Consider the following 16,824-nt stretch of genomic DNA (forward strand, 5'->3'; position numbering starts at 1 on the left):
TTTCCCAAGGTTGTGGGTATGTGATAAGCTGGCAATCGTAACCCATCACGGAGGTAATCCATGGTGGGGAAGTAAGTGGGTGGCAAGTCTGACAGGAATAAATGACATACGATTCGAACGCTCCTAGAGGTCGATCAAGCTGTATCAAGCCGCCATCTGAAGCTTGATATATTTCCATGATGAGCTGTATGGAGAGAGATGCTCTTTGCGATACTTGAGCGAAGAGAGAGAGACGAAGGGGAGGTTATGAAGTGATCGGCCGTACAGTCGTGGGGACAACGACGATTGGGTCATACACGGGGGCCCCGCGACGAGTGTGACCTGCAGTTGATTGTCAAGCTATGCTCTCTATGGAAAGAATAACTTGTCGAGTCCACATAGGGCCAGATCTTCGTGCATGATGCATATGATATGTACAGATGTCCCTCTCGATCCAACATTCGACATGATCAGAAACCGAAAGACACTAGATCACTTTCTTCTGTTGCTAGTTGAATCCTTTGGCAATTCCGCCGTATAGGGTAAAAAGTCCCTGCCTTGCATGTACGGCTGCAACACTTTAGGTATACGTATTCCCTTGTCACGGTTGAGCTCTGAGGCCTCGTTGATAAAGTGGACTCACCTCGGGGGTCTGATAGTTTTCCACGAGGCAGCATAGAGCACGCTCCGTTGCACATAAAGTTCCATTGAGCATATGCACGAACGCTGCTTTTTCTCCACCTTTTTTGTAACCGTATCGGACATTGAGGGAACGTGACTCTATTCCGGTCAGCCACATCCGCCAAGTATTCACCACATGACATAAGCTCCCAAGAGCAAAATGGAAATGACCATGGGAGAAAGATGTGGTCCCAGGATTGGACCATCAGAGGACTCACGGTAATCGGTACAGTTTGAACAAGATACGAGCTCCTTGTATTCGCCTTGGTAAGGGAACCAAGCTTCCAAATCGTACTTGATAGACGCGGCATTGTTCAATGCACCTGAAACGATACCCACCACCCTGTAGGGAATTTCGAGGGATTCGTAGAACTCTCGAGAGTTCTCCACCATCATATCGAGCATTTTGGACGAAGACTCTGGATCACAAACGACGAACTTTTGCGTGAGCCAAGCCACTGTGAGTTTGCATTGGGACAGCTCACCTGCTCGACTTTCTCAAATTGATGAACCCGGAAGATACCCCAGGTATCCTTGCCGTGTGACCCAGCTTCTTTGCGGAAACATGTGGAGTAACCGGCATATCTCTATGTCAGCTTGGGCCGCGTCTCACATCCACGCGGGGAGCTCACAATAGAGGGAGTGACTTTGGCTCGAGGAATTCGTCAGAGTGAAGGGCTGAGATGGGTTGTTCAGAAGTGGCAATTAGATATTTGTCATCTGCATCCCCAGACACCTGGAATGTCAGTGATCCCGTGCCAGTGACTCAAATGACAGTACGCACCTTATACAGGGCCTCATCGAAATCTTCCAATTGAGCAGTTTGAGCCATGATCTCCTTTTTCATCATGAATGGTGCCATGATCTTTTTGTATTGCTTTTTCCGCAGAAAATCCAGTCCATAATTGATCAAAGCTTGATTCAGGTCTACACCGTCGTTGGTCAAAAAGTATCCCCTGTGCCCTGAGATCTTCGCTCCTGTGCTTGTTAACGCTACATCTTGCATGTCAACATCAAACTCACCTCGTTCCGTGTCGAAAGCTTGCAGGCGGGTCATGACTTCATGATGAGAGATGATATCAATTGTTTTGTCTTCAGCTTGAAGACCAGGAATACTGTTGCCTTTATGATTGGGTTCAGGGTGCCAAACGGCTTTGATGGGGTTGTCGTCCTGCTGTCAATGACCATTCACAATGAAGGTTACAGACATTTCTGTCTCGGTATATATCCCGCCTGAGCAGGAGCGCCTCGTAAGACGACATGAGCTCTTGGAAGATGGACCTTGACTCACCTCTGTCAGAGATACATGACAATCTTTGTCCACGATATTTCCAATCAACGTAGCTCTCACATCTCTCTTCTTCATCAATTCTCCCGCTTTGACCGTCCAGTCAGCTATCTTCTTATCCAGTTCAGCCTTCTTCTCCAGAAGCTCAGAAGCGTCCCCTTTAGCCTTTTTGATGGCTCCTATCTCCTTTTGCAAGCTATTGACATCCCGTCGTACTGATTCGGATTCGTAAAGTGCTGTCGTGTCAGCTGAATACTCCGACTGGCCCGTTCCTTAGACAAAGGGGTTTCAATCACAAATTCTCATCATATCATATCATGAGAAGAAGAGCGAGAGTATCTCACCTTGCTTATGCTCCGCGATCAAGGCTATGACCTCGTCCACTAGCTCTACACTTGCTCCTCGTTTCTTCTGAGACTCTTTGACCGATTCTGGGTTACCCCCTTTGTCCGGCTGGACTAAGCCGTCAGCTCACTGCCCAACTCTTCGTTTCAAAAGGCCAGCTCACGTAGTTGAAGATCTATCATTATTGATTGTTCTCTCCGAGCCTACTACACTTGTGATGCAGTGATTTGTGGGCAATGCGGTCGACTCGAGGTGAAGTACGGTTGCGAGGTGGAATGAACGCGACATTTTCATACTCGGAGTTGAGAGAGAGAAGTGTGATAAGGGTGATTCCCCTTTTATGCCACGTCATTAACCTCGAAATGTTTTTCTTACGTTCTTTCCTTGTGTATTGGTCCCAAATCAAACTCACAACTAAACAGACAGGTGGAGCAAGTCCACAATGTCAGACCTACAACTAGGTCATGTCATACAACATGATGTGAGTATTCTCGTCACTGCCTTCCCCCGCCATCCCCTTCATGGCTCTCTTTGACATTCAATGACCTAGAGTAAGTTGTGTGATCTTGTTTGACGGTCATTGGAGATCAGTCGAAAACATACTACTAGACTACTTGCTGATCAAAACAGACTGCAGCAGACGAATTTCCCTCTCCTTCTCCAGACCGATCCATGTCCTATCATCCATCAGACGAAGGACAAGAGGAAGAAGAAGAACAAGCCGCTCAAGCCATTTCTGCCGCTGTAGCAGCTTCATCAGATCAACATCATCATGGACCCTCCACATCCTCATCCCGTTTCATCTACACTCCGCACACTGTCGGCGTCGGGTCTAATCTGAGTAACTCTGAACAGATCGCCATTCTGAGGGAACATTATTCGAGGAATCCTAATCCTGGCAAGAGAGAATTGGAGATGTTAGCTGAGAAAACGGGGAGACCTTGGAATAGGATAAGAGAATATTTCAGACAGAGAAGGAATAAATTAAGGGGTTTAGATACTATGGAAGAAATGGAAGAGCCTGGTAGGGCCACAGGTTGGTGAGTGTTGTTTCGGTTCTATCACAATTATATTCTTCCACAATAGCATCTGCCAATCTCTCTTCTTCTGAGATTTCTTTGTCCCATTCGTGTAATCCAATCCTTCCGCTCAGTGTCTGTGATTTTTGAGATACAAGCAGTGTCTCAAATCGAAATGTAAACAATGCCAGGAGCCATTGTGGAAGCTGATCCCAGGCTACAAGTAACCTATCGAACAGCCCCTCAAACTTCTCATGTTTCCCAACTAAACCTTTACAATTCATATCGTCTTCGATTCGATCCCTACTCCTCTCAAGCTCCCTTACTGGGAGGTCAAGAACTCATCCAACTGGCATGTGCCACATTCCCAGGATGCGAATTGGCAAGAGATGATGATAAGTACATCCTGAAAGGGTTGAAGGAGAGAATGGAGATGTCGATGGATCATCAACCCGAACCTGAATTGGCTGAACCTATTCGAGCGAGCAATTGGTTAGTTACTTCCTTCTCACATTCTTTTTTCCCTTCATCTGACGTCAATTCCACCTTGACTTTCTTTGACTTCCAAGACAGATAATAAACTTGACATTAGCCTTCAAAAGAGGTAGTAGTAGGTTTCAGAGGTTGACTTTCAGGTTACTGAACAACTACCATCCTTCCGAATCAAATAGTATAACCCAAACCGATCTTTACTCTTCGTACGCAACACGTTACTCCCTTCCCGCTCACCAAACATCAGAACCTTCTTCCCCTAACACACAACGTCTACAAGATCTGGAAAACTTAGCGGCCGTTTCTGCTCATCCCGATCACCTGAACTTCTCAACCGACAATGGGTTTGAGGGTGATGAAGATAAAGGAAATACCACTCCACCGAGATTATTGAACCCAGTGGAACTTATCTCACTCACTAAGATCGCTTTTCCAGATGCGGTTCCCGCGGTGGATGAACAAGGGAGATTTGTGATTAAAGGGTTGGAGAGAAGAGAGGGTGTGGAGAAAAGTAGAGGACCGAAAATGGGAGATATTTATCCTTTCGCTTTGATGACTGGTGAGTAAAGTTCACAGTGTGAGGTATGACACGGTTCGAGCCTATCCTCAGAGTAACGAGGTGTGAGGGAGCGTGGGCGGCTGGCAGTTTGGCAGCTGGCAGTCGGGTTCAGAGCTGCTCATTGACAAAAAGGGATGAGAGAAAACCCAAGAAGTATACGCTAATATACAGCTCCAGCACCTTCAGATCCAGATCATCCATTAAGGACGTTAATCAAACGTAAATTAACTTCTTTGGAACAACTTGAAACATCATCAGAGAAGAAAAGAAAATTGACGGTGGATGATGAAGAGTTGTTAGATGGACTGAAAAGGTTTAGGAATTCTGATTTAGGTAGAGAAGTGAGAGACGTTTGTGTACAACAATGATTTTTTTTGTTATTATTTGAATTTATCACACACTTTATCTCTTCTCTGTATATCTCATCTTCTTGTTTCTTCATCTGGTCAAATACAGTCTCCACGGCCACCGTCCTTTCATAGTCTCATTCTGCTCATGCATGTCAAAATATCAAAGAAGTTGATAATTCTGCAACTTGTCGCACCTAACTTAACTCATTTCCATTCCCATGATCAATGATACATTTCCGTTCCGTTCAAAGCGAAAAGTCAGATTTGTTTGAAATCAAATGAATCATCCAAATGATGAGATGATGAGAATATATGAAAACATAGATACATCCCACACATACTCTGGTCTTCAATCTACCTTCTTCCAGGAGGTCCATATCCGCTACTTTGAACATTAGCATATAACCCTCCTCCTGTACCTCCACGTGTACTTCGACTTTGTGTAGATGGTGGTCTTTTGATAGCTGTAGGTAACAAACTTTGTCTAGTGTTAAGTGTGACTGAATATCAACGTTGATCCTCGTATTACATCACACTGTCATTCTTCTTTGATACATCTATCATGTCTACCATTTCGCAGTTTAACTCCCCTCATGTACAATCTCGTACTTGAAAGAGTACCATGCTTTTCCTTGATTTTTCGGACACTTACTGCCTTTTCACACGGATCACCCATACTTCATACGAATGCCCAAAAAGCGGGGATGGTAGAGGAGAAAATCCAGTCTTATCACAGCTTGATACCAACCGAGTCCGATCGCTCTTTACTGAGAAGCAGACGAGACACAAAAATGAAGAATCAGGTCATTCAATGAGACGTGAAATCAGAAACTCACCTCCTCGTCCCACTCCCCGACCTCGACCACGGGAAGAAGTTCCAGTATAAACTTTGGTATTTCTTTCCACCGTTAAACGTTTTTGTTCTTCCGCTTTCAATCTAGCTATTTCTGCTTCTTCCTCCTCTTTCCGTAATGCTGCCAGTCGAGCTGCTTCAGCTTCTGCTAATGCTGCCGCATCCTACTTATCAGTTCCTCGTAGTCCAGCTATGTGAGGGACATGACGAGTCATGAATGACAAACGTATATTGGCCAAGATATGAAGAGAGTTAGGAAAGTGTAACTCGTAGGTTAATCATGTTCAGAAGAGGCGTGGGGGTGAGCAGAAGGAAGATGGGCCGGAAGGGTAAGGAAGGAAGAAGAAACACTAACATCCTCCGCACCGGTCCATAAAGGATTCAAAATGAGGTCTTGTGTATGTTCCGTTTGACCCATAATAGCTGTATATTGATCTAACAACTGAGAGGTTTGTTGAACTCTAGTTGCGAGACGCTAAATGTCAGCGGAATGATGATAGAAAAGTACAACTTTATAATCACCTCATTATGCCCTTTAGCAGCTTCCAAAGCATTTAAAAACCCATCGAAAATTTCGTTCATCCTTTTCAGTTCGTATAATCCTTCTCTCAATTTATCTTCCTTCTGTCTAGAAGAAGGATGTATAGTGTTTTCTTCCTCTTCTTCCCCTCGCATCCCCTCTTTTCCTTCTGATCTTTCGTCTTCATCAAGACTCACATCTCCCTCTTCATCTTTACCATCTTTTCTCTCAACGAGTATTTTTCCATCTTCTTCAAATCGTTTTTCTTGTCTGTCCCGGGAGACTTCACGATGTTGTGTTTTATCTTTTCTGATAGTATGTGAAGATGTAGGAGATTGTCTGCCTGATTTATACTGAGACTGTCCAAGTGAATTAGGAAGTTGAGAAGGTTGAGCGAATAGTGAAAATCGTGGTTGACGTTTCACTTTGATGGGAGTCTCTTCATCTTCTTCATCTTCATACTCTTCTTTTGGATTCTCATTTGGTACATAGGGATGAGAGGAGGAGGAGGTTGTAGAAGATGATGAGAAAGTGATGGGGTGTTGAGAAGGTTGAGAAGGGACGTGATTCCCGTTCGAGCCGGAGGGAGGATCTGGAAGAGGGGAAGATGTTGATGCTAATGATAAATCAGCTAGTGATATGCTATTTTCGGATGGAGAAGAAGGTTGAACAGCTCTTCGGAATGTTGGAAGTAAGGGAGAATCCATCTTTTCTGTAATTTTGTGAGATGAAGAAAGTACAGTAGGTAAAGGTGAGTGGGGGGAGGGTGGAGGAAGAGAAGGAACGCGTCGACGCGTCGGAATGCTGCATCCCTCCCTTCTACAGTGCCAAGTATGAGTACTCGTGGTGTACATACAAGTATGAGTACTCGTGGTGTACATACAAGTATGAGTAACTCTCTACATATGTATTGGTACTTGGTACTTGGTAGATGATACGTTCCCTGAATAGACGCTCGGATCAGATATCTCAGTGGTGAAGACAAAACTATCGAGCTCTTCATCGGGAAGAACCTTAGATTACTGACTTCAGGCTGCACGGCTGCCTGACATACCCAAGAGGAGAGTCATTAGATGTTGTTACATGTTCAAAGTTTCTCATAACCTACTCCAAGCGGTAGTCATGAAAACCAACCAAACCACACCTATAAACCCTAAACTCGCACCGAAGCCCCATCTGGCCCTCCGTCTCTCTCCTTCAGAATGTACCAAAGCAGAAGATGGTCCATCAACTCTTATCAAAGGAACTTTATTAACCCTTCCTTCTTGCTCCTCCCCCTCCGACCCCTCTTCGACCGGATCAGAAGATGGTAGTTGTTCATATTCTTCCGCTATCTCCACACCCCCTTCTCTACGTTTCTTTCTCTCTAATCGCCATAAGAAAAGGGCGCAGATGAATTGCAGTATGTTGATAGTCCAATATACTCGAAGTAAACTGGAACCTGCTTGATATTCCGCTTCTTCTTCATCCGCCCCACGAGCATGATCCAGCCATAAACCTGAAAGAGTTTGTGAGAGAGAGGAAGAAGCCATTTCTAATGATTTATGTAGTCCTAAACCTAATGGAACGAGAGCGGGAGGAAGGAGACGAGGGACGACGATGACCATGAGTAAAGTTGCCATACCGTGTCCCATAGCGAAAAGGATCATCCCAAACCATGGTGATCCGGTGAGGGAAGGAGGTAGGAGGAGATATGTGTAACCTAATAAAGTGAAAAGCGAGGAGAGATGGATACAATGAAATGTGACTCGGGGTGTTGATGTTCCCAAACGATCTGTGAGTATGCCGACCTATGCGTCAGCTTGGTCCGACTTTTTGCCCGATATGGTAGTGTAGTGATTAGAGTCGGTCGGTCTAGTCTCTCGTCTGCAACGAAAGAATTCTTCGCCAAAGGTCCACGCAGTATACAATGTCACTCACAAGAGGATACAGGACGATAGCACCGGCTAGAAGAATGGAAGCTTGGAAACTCGCAATACTCTCAGTGAGATTGTATCGATGCTGCACCAAATTGGCAGAAAGATGTAAGAAAGGTTGCCATATCGCCCCCGCGAGGACATTTCTTTTCTATCAGATTGTCCTCCCTTGTCATGAAGAGCCGCTCACAATAAGATATACACCCAGAAAACATCTCCTAAACTACCTACACCTCCCCAGCTGACTCTCCGCTTGGCTTTGACAGCCGCTTCGCCAGCTTCACTCCCCCATCCGAACAAAAGCCGGAGAGCGTTTCCGAGGAAACTGACGCTGCAGAGTATGACAGCGAGTGTGAATGGCATCCAATCGCCGAACTTTTTGGCCAGGGGAAGGGAGACTAGGGAGGAAATGAATGAGGAAGATTTGCCTGAGACGAGACCGAGCGCTAGAGAGATGCCGAGGTTGTGGGAAGGTGACAGGTGGGATAGAAGGGTTTCTTGAACAACAGCAAGGGGCGTCATCCCTAAGCCAAAGACGAAGAGACCAAGGGTCTGCGAGGTGTCAGCGATGGGCTCATTTCGCGCATGGGAAACTCGAGTGGTAAAAAGGGTAGGTGAGATTATGTGTGAAAGAAGGGATACCCCACCATGATATTGAGGTGTTCTATCGTCACTCCAAGGAGTAGGATCAACTGTCCTACAAGGACACATCCTGTGGTGGCCACAGAACTATACGTCAGCTTTACTAAATCAGGTAGGCGCTGATCAAGCTGACCTGAGTGCAGTCCCAAATCTAGCGACGAAGATCCCAGCGACCAACGGTGTCCAAGTTGAATTCAAGCTGTTCCCGTCAATTCGATAGTATAAAAAAGGAAGGATACTCACTTGAAAGAAGCTACAAGCAATGAGAATTGAGAATTTGAAGTCCCCATCTCTCTATGTAACCTCGACTTCAAAGGACCTAACAGATACGCAGAACTAGACCCTCATTCAGCCACTCGTTATCTGATAAAGAGAAAAATGACTCACAAATGACTTCCTACCGATAAAGCACAAACAGCAGCCAAAGCAAGCCATCGCGAACGAGTCATCTTGATGGGTCGTTTGTATAAAAGGGTAGAACGTGAATTCCGACGTTGTCGTGATGGTCCATCGGGAAGTGGGGCGTGTATTTGATCTGTATCATCCGAGTAGTCACGGGTGTACCAACGGGTAGGGTGATTATGAACGTTCATGGATGATGTTGAGCAGGTAGAGTGTTGAAAGGTGGAGCATGATGTGAAAAGGGATGAAGTAGTTAGTTATGGGATTGAGAAGGCATGATGCATGGCTTCCCTCACGTCACTCTGTCCAATCGGCCGAAACAGCCTTTCCTTCTTTTTACCCACAGTCTTGTCAGCAAGCATAGCATCGGAGCATCGGAGGGCGGCAATCACCGGTCCGAGACACGAGTGAAAATGGGAGGATCGATTAAAAGCAACCACAAGTTCAACCTTCAACTGGGCATTCTGCGCTCTACTTTGGTGACTTTTCAGACGACCAAACAGGATGGATTTAGACGACTTGGGTGAGTGATGCTACCAACACAACGAAAAGAGGTCCGAACTGACTAAGATATAGCCGTAGACAACACGTATGAACTCGGAGGGTCGGATGACGAGAGAGAAAGAGCTCAAAATGCTGCTCTTGTCGAACAGCTCGAGAGGAAGAAGAGGTTAAGGCGTATGGCCGTACCCACGGATGATAAGAAGGTTAAGGAAAGATTGAGAGCTTTTGGGGAACCGATAACATTATTTGGAGAAGGTGTAAGTCTGTCTCATCGTACTTTCCAAGGCAGACATATCAGCCATCAGATGAAATCTGCGGCTTGGAAGTGGGGGAGGGATATTTGTGTTTGATATCATCAGCTGATATACAGCCTGGAGACAGAAGGGATCGACTAAAATTGATACAAGAACAAATAGAACAGAGAAGGGGACTGGAAGGCATCAATTACGCCGATTATGATGCAGAGTCAAGTAGTGAAGAAGAGGATGAAGGAGAGTTTTACACAGAAGGATCACATGCGCTTTTAGAGGAAAGAAGGAAGATTGCGAGGTATTCATTATCACGGCAAGTCTCATCGCTCATTCTCCTTCACTCCTTCCATCTTCAACCTTCATCATCAGTAAGCTCGGTGACTGTCTGGCGTTCCTCGCAGAAGGACTCTTTCTAAAACGGATCGAGAGCATCAAGAATTCATTCCCATGTGGTCACCCTGGGTCCACATCAGGAGCGTGAATATCCTAAAGAGATTTACGCTGATATCTCAGCGCTCGTACAAGAATAGCCAGGCAACGTATAGAAGTCTCTCTCCCCTTGGGCAAAATCATCAACGCTCGCAAAGACCTCTTCTCATCCCTGAAAACGTTCTCCATCCTCGGTTCCCAATTCGGTGATGACAGACCGTTGTCCACTATACGTTTCTCGCCTGACTCAAAGTTGGTCTTAACGACAAGCTGGACGGGTGAGACGAAGTTGTGGGATCTACCAAATTTGAATTTGGTGGGTACGAAAAGAGGGCATAGCGATAGACTAGGAGGAGCTGCTTGGTACCCTGGAGCATCTGTGGAAAAGCGGGATACATTGGGTTTTGCCACTGGTGGGGGAGAGGGAGATGTGAAGTTATGGTCTATTGGGTCGTGAGTCTACCCTGACCTCCTCCGACCTTCTCGTGTTCTTGGACATCGTACCTACTTGTGTGTCTTATTCTGAATTATTCAATCATCGTCCATGAATGGGAAGTTAAGATTGAGACTAACGTCACAGAGACACCGCTGTAGCCACCCTTTCTGGCCATACAAACCGCGTGGGCAGAGTAGCATTCCATCCTTCTGGTGCATACCTCGGTTCGGCATCTTTCGACGGGACATGGAGATTATGGGATGTGGAGAGTCAGAAGGAACTCATGACGCAAGAAGGGCACAGTAAAGAGGTGTATGCTTTGGGCTTTCAAGATGATGGAGCGTTGGTGGCATCAGGGTGAGCACTTTTTCTTTCCCTTAGGTTCTTCCCAATCATGTCGTAGAAGCTGCTCTAATGTTCTTCCGACTGGACGATGTCGGGATGATGTAGGAGAACAATCCCCTCCTTGATACAAATAGTGGGATTGTACATTGCTTCATCTGAGCGAAGAGCATGAGTACTTGGACTGACAATCAGTGGGTTTGACGCCATCGGGAGAGTATGGGATCTACGGACAGGTAGAACGGCTATGGTTCTTGATGGACATATCAAAGAGATTCTAGCTGTGGACTTTGCGCCAAACGGGTGAGTATGGAACTCCTTCTCCCTGTGTTTCCTCGTTCATAAGCCTTCACTTCCCGCCAGTATCCCCTCTCGGCTGTTCATCCCTGCCCGCTGTCCCTTAACTAGTCACATCTTCAATCTTCAATCTTTTGTTTCCTTCCACTATCGAACAATTATTGTTTTTTCGGTGTTCATCGTCCCCCGGTGGCAATCACTCATTTCATCCCTTGAATACCTTCTCGTAATCCAAATGTGAAGTGACACCATGGAGAGAGGGCAACGTTCCAAACTAAAAGTATCGTGTATCAATTACTAACTCTTAGCTATCAAGTCGCCACTGGTTCAGGTGACGATACGGTCCGTATATGGGACCTTCGAGCACTTAAAACTCAATACATAATACCCGCACATAAATCTAGTGTATCGGATTTATCTTTTTTCCGATCTTCTTCTGATATTCCCTTCCAACCTCTTCCCTCCATCTCTTCTCATTCAGCTTCACAACCATCTAACCCCTCTATCGCTTCACCTGTTAATGGAACACAGGGAAGTGTAGATGTCGAAATGGATCATGCCTCACCCTCTAGTGACTTACCCGTCACTGGTCTATTCCTAGTCACTGCTGGATTCGACAATATGGTCAGGATTTGGAGTGCTGATGAATGGGCTTTGTTGAGGACTTAGCGACGGATGCAAGGATTATGAGGCAAATTGAGCAGAGTCGGGATGGGAAACTGGTTGGGAGTGCTAGTTATAGTAGAAGTTTTCATCTCTTTGGCCATGAAGGATCTTTGTGAGGGGTGGGAGGGGGGGGAGGGGGGAGGGGGGAGAGGAAAGAGGGGAGAAGGTGGAGAGAGAGGTAGGAGTATCTGCACGAGGATGTTATGAAAAATGCACAGATATCATTCTTCTTCAGTTTCCATATCAGAAGAGTACATTCAACATAGTCATATACAGTGGAACACCATACTCTGCCGGGCAGGACTGTACAATTCGAGTCGAGTGGGGTTTCTGCAGATCCTTGTATCTGGTGACGCACGGTCAAACTGGAGAAGAAGTCATGCACAGAGCTAGTTGTCCAAAGTCGAATCGGGTAAGGAGGGTGAAGCAGGATAACGAGTGAAAATGGAGATAACATTGCATCAACATACACAAAGATGTTTTCACTCATAATCACTCAAGAAAAACCCATAAGATTCACCCTCTTATCCTATTTAACAATTGACTCAATCGACCGAGATCTACTTGACTTCCATCACTTTCAACACTTTTTGTCAAACCGTCGAGCATCTGTTCATCAACATGACTTGTCTTTTCTTCATTTCACCACTTTTCCCATCTATCATCTCCGCTGCCCCACGGGAAGATTCAGTATCATCTTTGAATATCACCCATAGCTATACCACATACAATGTAACTATATTCACACTCGATCCTTCTCAACAGGTCGAGGGAGTGGGAGTGGGAATGGGAAAAGGTCATTAAAATCATCTGAATTTGAAGATCCGAGAAGAAGAGAACCTCACTCACTCCATCAACTTGATCCACAGGAACTTTAGTACACAAACTGACTAATTTCCTATACCTCACCGCTTTTTCAGAACTTTCACCTTCTAACAATTTCATTTTTTCTTCTAAAATCTGTCCGACCGTATCTTCCCAAGCACACATACGTCTCAACGTTCCAATAGAATCTTTCTCACCTCTACCAGGTATAATAATCTCTTCACCTCCTGAATATCTGATATTGACGTTAGAACCGAAAATGGGGTTGGAAACGATATCATCCATTGATGAAGAAGATAAGATCCTTGAAATGTTATTGGTTTTTTGAGATAATTGTTCGAATTCATCAAGAGATTTTTGAAGAGAAGTGATTTGTGTACGTCTTTCAGCTAATGAACGAGTGGCATGACGAACGTTTTGTTCGATAACATTGAGACGAGTTTGTTTTTCAGTCATTTCTTCGTCGTGGGATCGAGAAATGGTTTCGAACATTGCTGTGATGTCTTTGGGTCAATAAATTGCCTTCGACATGTAGCGGTTTGTTCTTCTCAAATCTGAGATTGGTAGACTAATGCTTCACGTGAGTCGTAAAGTGAGGGGAAGTGGGGGGGAGGGGGGCAGAAGGTTCAGGGAAGAATATTTGATGTTACACAAGTGCTGGGAAGGTTTTGGTGGTAAGAAAGGGATGGAAAAGATGACTTACTTTTCTGTACATCACGACTGTGTCGCTCAGGTTTGGGCACTTCAGATCGGAGACTTGATACCACAACCTCACCAGGAGAGAGTTTCAATGCCTGAGATCAGCTTCGACCTCCTGAGCCGATCCAAATTACAATATACACTATACAAGACAGGATAAACTCTCTACCCGACCAGTAGGCGTTACCCGTCGACAGAGAAACTCGGGATTCATGGCGAATATAGGTTCATCGTATCGGAAGGGAGCTCAATGTTGATCATTCACTCACCTCCGTCTCCACACCGAAATCTGCCGCTTTCAATCCCAATTTATTAGCTCTTGCTTTATCCGCTCCCGCATCTAATAACAATTGCACCAAACCTTTATTCCCAACCCTAGCAGCTACGATCAAAGCCGTATCACCATGTACATCTTGTACATCAACCAAATTCTTCAAACTCATTTCTCCTCCTCCCGCCTCTCCATTCTCTTGACTCTGTTGTTGTTCCCTAGCCACCCATTCCAATACTCCTACCAAGTACGTCCTCGCTGCAGAAGCTCGACCTCGTACACCTGCGATTAAAGCGATATGATGTAAAACGCTTCGATAAGCTTGATCTAGAGTTCGGATAGATGGAGCTAGATGTGTTAAGAGATGGACAAAAGTACCACTTTCAGCATGATTCGTAGTGAGAACTGAACGAATTAAAGGAGTTTCACCTGCGAAATTCCCACGATGAATGTCTGCGCCAAAACCGATGAGTTGTTCTACCAAAGGCATTCGAGCCATGGCGCAAGCCCAATGAAGAGCCGTATGACCATGAGGATCGATTATAGTATCCACATCCACATCCATCGGTGCGTCGGAAGGGATACCGAAAACTTCTCGTAAATCTGGTGTTTCAGGAGAAGCGAATAGACCGAGAAGTTTAGCTCGAATACGTTCAGTTTCTGCCGTTTGACGTGGTCTAGGTGGTCGTGTTGAAAGTCTCATAGAACCTGGAAGTATGGGTCTAGATGAAGGTTCTATATCATCTTCATCTTCATCTTGTTCCATTGATATATCTCCTTGCACTGGGATGACTTCCTGTTGAACACCATTTTGTTCTTCAGAACGAGATCGTTTGATGGGAGGTTCACCATTCATATTTCCATTCACGACGTAATGTCCCGTTGGTAAGATAGGTTGACCATATTGATCCACATACATTTCGTTACCCATAGACATACCCATACCGTTAATCTCTGGAGCTGGGGCTAGAACTCTACCGTCGGGATTAATAGGTGTCAGATCCGGTCTAGGAAGATAATAAGGATGTTGAGGTTGAGGTTGAGGAGAGTAATATAATTGTTGACCTGCATAAGCTAATGCAGAAGGATGATGAGGAAGTGTCATGGAGTGATCTTCATTGAATGGTGTTTGACTCATGGTCAATTGACCATGAGTGAATTGAGTCATCGATCTTCCGGAAGAATCGGTCATATGAGATGGGGTGTATTGAGGAGGTAAAACCATCATTCCTGGTCCCAGACGTGGGACAGATTGATGAAGATGAGATTGGTTTTGAGTCGTTGGTTGAGGTTTTGAACGATCTGGAGTTTCTTGTCGGACTTGAGGAAGAGCCGCAAGATTATGAGGAGTCGGAACGAAATCAAAGATAGGAGCGACGAATGATGTCACGCCGAATTGTGCAGCTAATTCTTGACCGCGAGTAAGTGGAATCCTTGTAATCAGCTCGCGTCACAAAATGTTTGCATGAAAGATCGAATCGAATTTACCATGTTCCTTGATATTTACCGTCTGTCATCATCAACGTTTATGAAAACAAGATATCATGACGAGATAACTTACACCCTCCTTGAACTTTTTCATGAACACCACCAAGAATCTCCTTTTCTAGTATCTTTGTTCTTGCCGATTTTGGAATTCCAGCCACTTTGAGTATTTGAGTTGCGTTAACCCAAGAATCGTGATTACGTCTCATGACGGAAATACCTCTGATCATGCATTCAAGCACTGGGACCTGAGGAGTGAGTATCCACTCACATCCCACCGTCGACAGCATTTCCTCCCCGATGTACGTCTCGATCGTAACACGAAAAACCACTCACTCCGGAATAAACACTAGCGTAAATCTTCGGACCTTCTCCTCCGTGTCCAGCACTCAAATTACCTCCTCCTCCTCCTCCACTACCGACGCCTCCTCCTGAACCAGCCGGATTACCCATGACTGAACCGAAAACGTTCTGATGTTCGGTATTCCCATTCTGAGGTAAAGGTCGTTTTTGTGTAGAAGGAGGATGCATCTTCCCATGAGCGGGGGGAGGTGTCATATTCATCTCCATACTCTGTTGTTGGATGTGAGGTGAGGGTTGAAGATGATTTGGGAAAGGGAGAAGGGTTGCGGTGGTAGATTCCGAGGGATGAGCTGGTGTGTTGGGTTGACGGGATGGACTTAGAGTTAGCCGGATGTCTCTGTGATTTCGAGAGAAAAGTAGGAGAGTTGGGAGATGATACTGACTGTGAGACCATACCACGTCTATTGTGTAATGGACGAGTATGGACGTTTTGAGCCAAGGGAGGGAGGGAGGGATGTATGGGATGGACGTTTAATAAACTCGCGTCCAGGCGCGTCGCGAGAAGTTTCAATTTGACAAAGAAATGGGAAGGAATTTGATTCCGCTCAATTGCACATTCGAGGTTGAACCGCCACACGAGGTTGCATGCTCTCTTGTACTCAAGATCTTGCTCTTGACGATTGCATGTCGCATGTCGCATGTCGCACATTGCACTTCAAAGGTTGTACTTGTATGTAACACGACGTACGGGGACAAGATAAGTCATGTCGAATATTAACCCACAACCAGATCAAGACCCCCCCCAATCAGATAAGAACGAGATTGATGCAGACGGGTGATTGGGATCGGTATGTCTTTCCCCTCTCTCTTTTCTCCTTCCCTCCTTCCCTCCTTCCCCCCTTCCCTCCTTCCCTCCTTCCCCCCTTGCCTCCTTGCCTCTGTCCTTTCTGGGCTATCCACTCATTCTCACTTCTCAGAAGTATATGAACAACAGTAACTTATATTCTTCTTTGAAGAATAGTCTTAGGAACTGTGCAGAATGGTTGTGTAAGGGCTTTAGGAAATCTTGATGAGAAGTTAACAAATAGGATATCTCGATTGCTCAGTGCACGATTACAAGAAGCTGGATGGGAAGATGAATTGAAAGATTTATCAAAAGGTGAGTTCTTATGACTTCTCAATTTCTATCCCTTCCACCCACCCCTCTCGACCTAATGACTTCTTTATCAGCCTATCATCTCTCTCGAGCAAGCCGAAGGAATTTATGATG

At 45.4% G+C, this 16,824-nt stretch overlaps 6 protein-coding genes across 6 annotated transcripts; 2 read left to right on the forward strand and 4 right to left on the reverse strand.

Moving 5' to 3' along the window:
* Nucleotides 1-368: 368 nt before the first annotated feature.
* TREMEDRAFT_71854 (uncharacterized protein) lies at nt 369-2,545 on the reverse strand. Its single transcript, XM_007005487.1, has 10 exons — nt 2,457-2,545; nt 2,293-2,406; nt 1,952-2,184; nt 1,684-1,831; nt 1,445-1,638; nt 1,293-1,396; nt 1,146-1,245; nt 879-1,098; nt 623-759; nt 369-576 (listed from the first exon to the last, which is right to left on the reverse strand). Exons 1-10 carry the CDS (start codon nt 2,473-2,475, stop codon nt 472-474), a joined length of 1,374 nt encoding a protein of 457 aa, XP_007005549.1. The 5' UTR covers nt 2,476-2,545; the 3' UTR covers nt 369-471.
* A 190-nt stretch (nt 2,546-2,735) lies between these two features.
* On the forward strand, nt 2,736-4,731 carry TREMEDRAFT_63083 (uncharacterized protein; the record flags this gene model as incomplete). The annotated part of the gene is made up of 5 exons (XM_007005374.1): nt 2,736-2,774; nt 2,924-3,333; nt 3,529-3,804; nt 3,948-4,363; nt 4,535-4,731. The coding sequence occupies 5 exons, from the start codon at nt 2,736-2,738 to the stop codon at nt 4,729-4,731; spliced, it is 1,338 nt and encodes a 445-aa protein (XP_007005436.1).
* Nucleotides 4,732-5,067: 336 nt separating this feature from the next.
* Nucleotides 5,068-6,793, reverse strand: TREMEDRAFT_69095 (uncharacterized protein; the record flags this gene model as incomplete). Its single annotated transcript, XM_007005488.1, has 4 exons — nt 5,068-5,213; nt 5,550-5,730; nt 5,922-6,041; nt 6,089-6,793. 4 exons carry the CDS (start codon nt 6,791-6,793, stop codon nt 5,068-5,070), a joined length of 1,152 nt encoding a protein of 383 aa, XP_007005550.1.
* A 390-nt stretch (nt 6,794-7,183) lies between these two features.
* Nucleotides 7,184-9,093, reverse strand: TREMEDRAFT_69096 (uncharacterized protein; the record flags this gene model as incomplete). The annotated part of the gene is made up of 7 exons (XM_007005489.1): nt 7,184-7,876; nt 8,007-8,148; nt 8,193-8,554; nt 8,650-8,731; nt 8,778-8,843; nt 8,888-8,980; nt 9,032-9,093. 7 exons carry the CDS (start codon nt 9,091-9,093, stop codon nt 7,184-7,186), a joined length of 1,500 nt encoding a protein of 499 aa, XP_007005551.1.
* A 457-nt stretch (nt 9,094-9,550) lies between these two features.
* Nucleotides 9,551-12,087, forward strand: TREMEDRAFT_69097 (uncharacterized protein; the record flags this gene model as incomplete). The annotated part of the gene is made up of 8 exons (XM_007005490.1): nt 9,551-9,569; nt 9,617-9,807; nt 9,921-10,114; nt 10,315-10,683; nt 10,811-11,023; nt 11,204-11,311; nt 11,614-11,961; nt 11,988-12,087. 8 exons carry the CDS (start codon nt 9,551-9,553, stop codon nt 12,085-12,087), a joined length of 1,542 nt encoding a protein of 513 aa, XP_007005552.1.
* A 400-nt stretch (nt 12,088-12,487) lies between these two features.
* TREMEDRAFT_44460 (uncharacterized protein) lies at nt 12,488-16,075 on the reverse strand (the record flags this gene model as incomplete). The annotated part of the gene is made up of 10 exons (XM_007005299.1): nt 15,998-16,075; nt 15,588-15,930; nt 15,328-15,499; nt 15,255-15,276; nt 14,916-15,199; nt 14,712-14,831; nt 13,765-14,501; nt 13,500-13,590; nt 12,821-13,299; nt 12,488-12,580 (listed from the first exon to the last, which is right to left on the reverse strand). The coding sequence occupies exons 1-10, from the start codon at nt 16,006-16,008 to the stop codon at nt 12,488-12,490; spliced, it is 2,352 nt and encodes a 783-aa protein (XP_007005361.1). The 5' UTR covers nt 16,009-16,075.
* Nucleotides 16,076-16,824: the final 749 nt, after the last annotated feature.

The sequence above is a fragment of the Tremella mesenterica genome (genome assembly GCF_000271645.1).
Source record: "Tremella mesenterica DSM 1558 unplaced genomic scaffold TREMEscaffold_7, whole genome shotgun sequence".
NCBI lineage: Eukaryota > Fungi > Basidiomycota > Tremellomycetes > Tremellales > Tremellaceae > Tremella > Tremella mesenterica.

Excerpts from the sequence above, each read along its gene's own strand:
- TREMEDRAFT_71854 (XM_007005487.1), bottom strand. Across the intron at positions 1,099-1,145 it reads AATTTGAGAAAGTCGAGCAG|TTCGTCGTTTGTGATCCAGA; the intron begins GTGAGCTGTCCC and ends CTCACGCAAAAG. Across the intron at positions 577-622 it reads AAAACTATCAGACCCCCGAG|GGAATACGTATACCTAAAGT; the intron begins GTGAGTCCACTT and ends AACCGTGACAAG.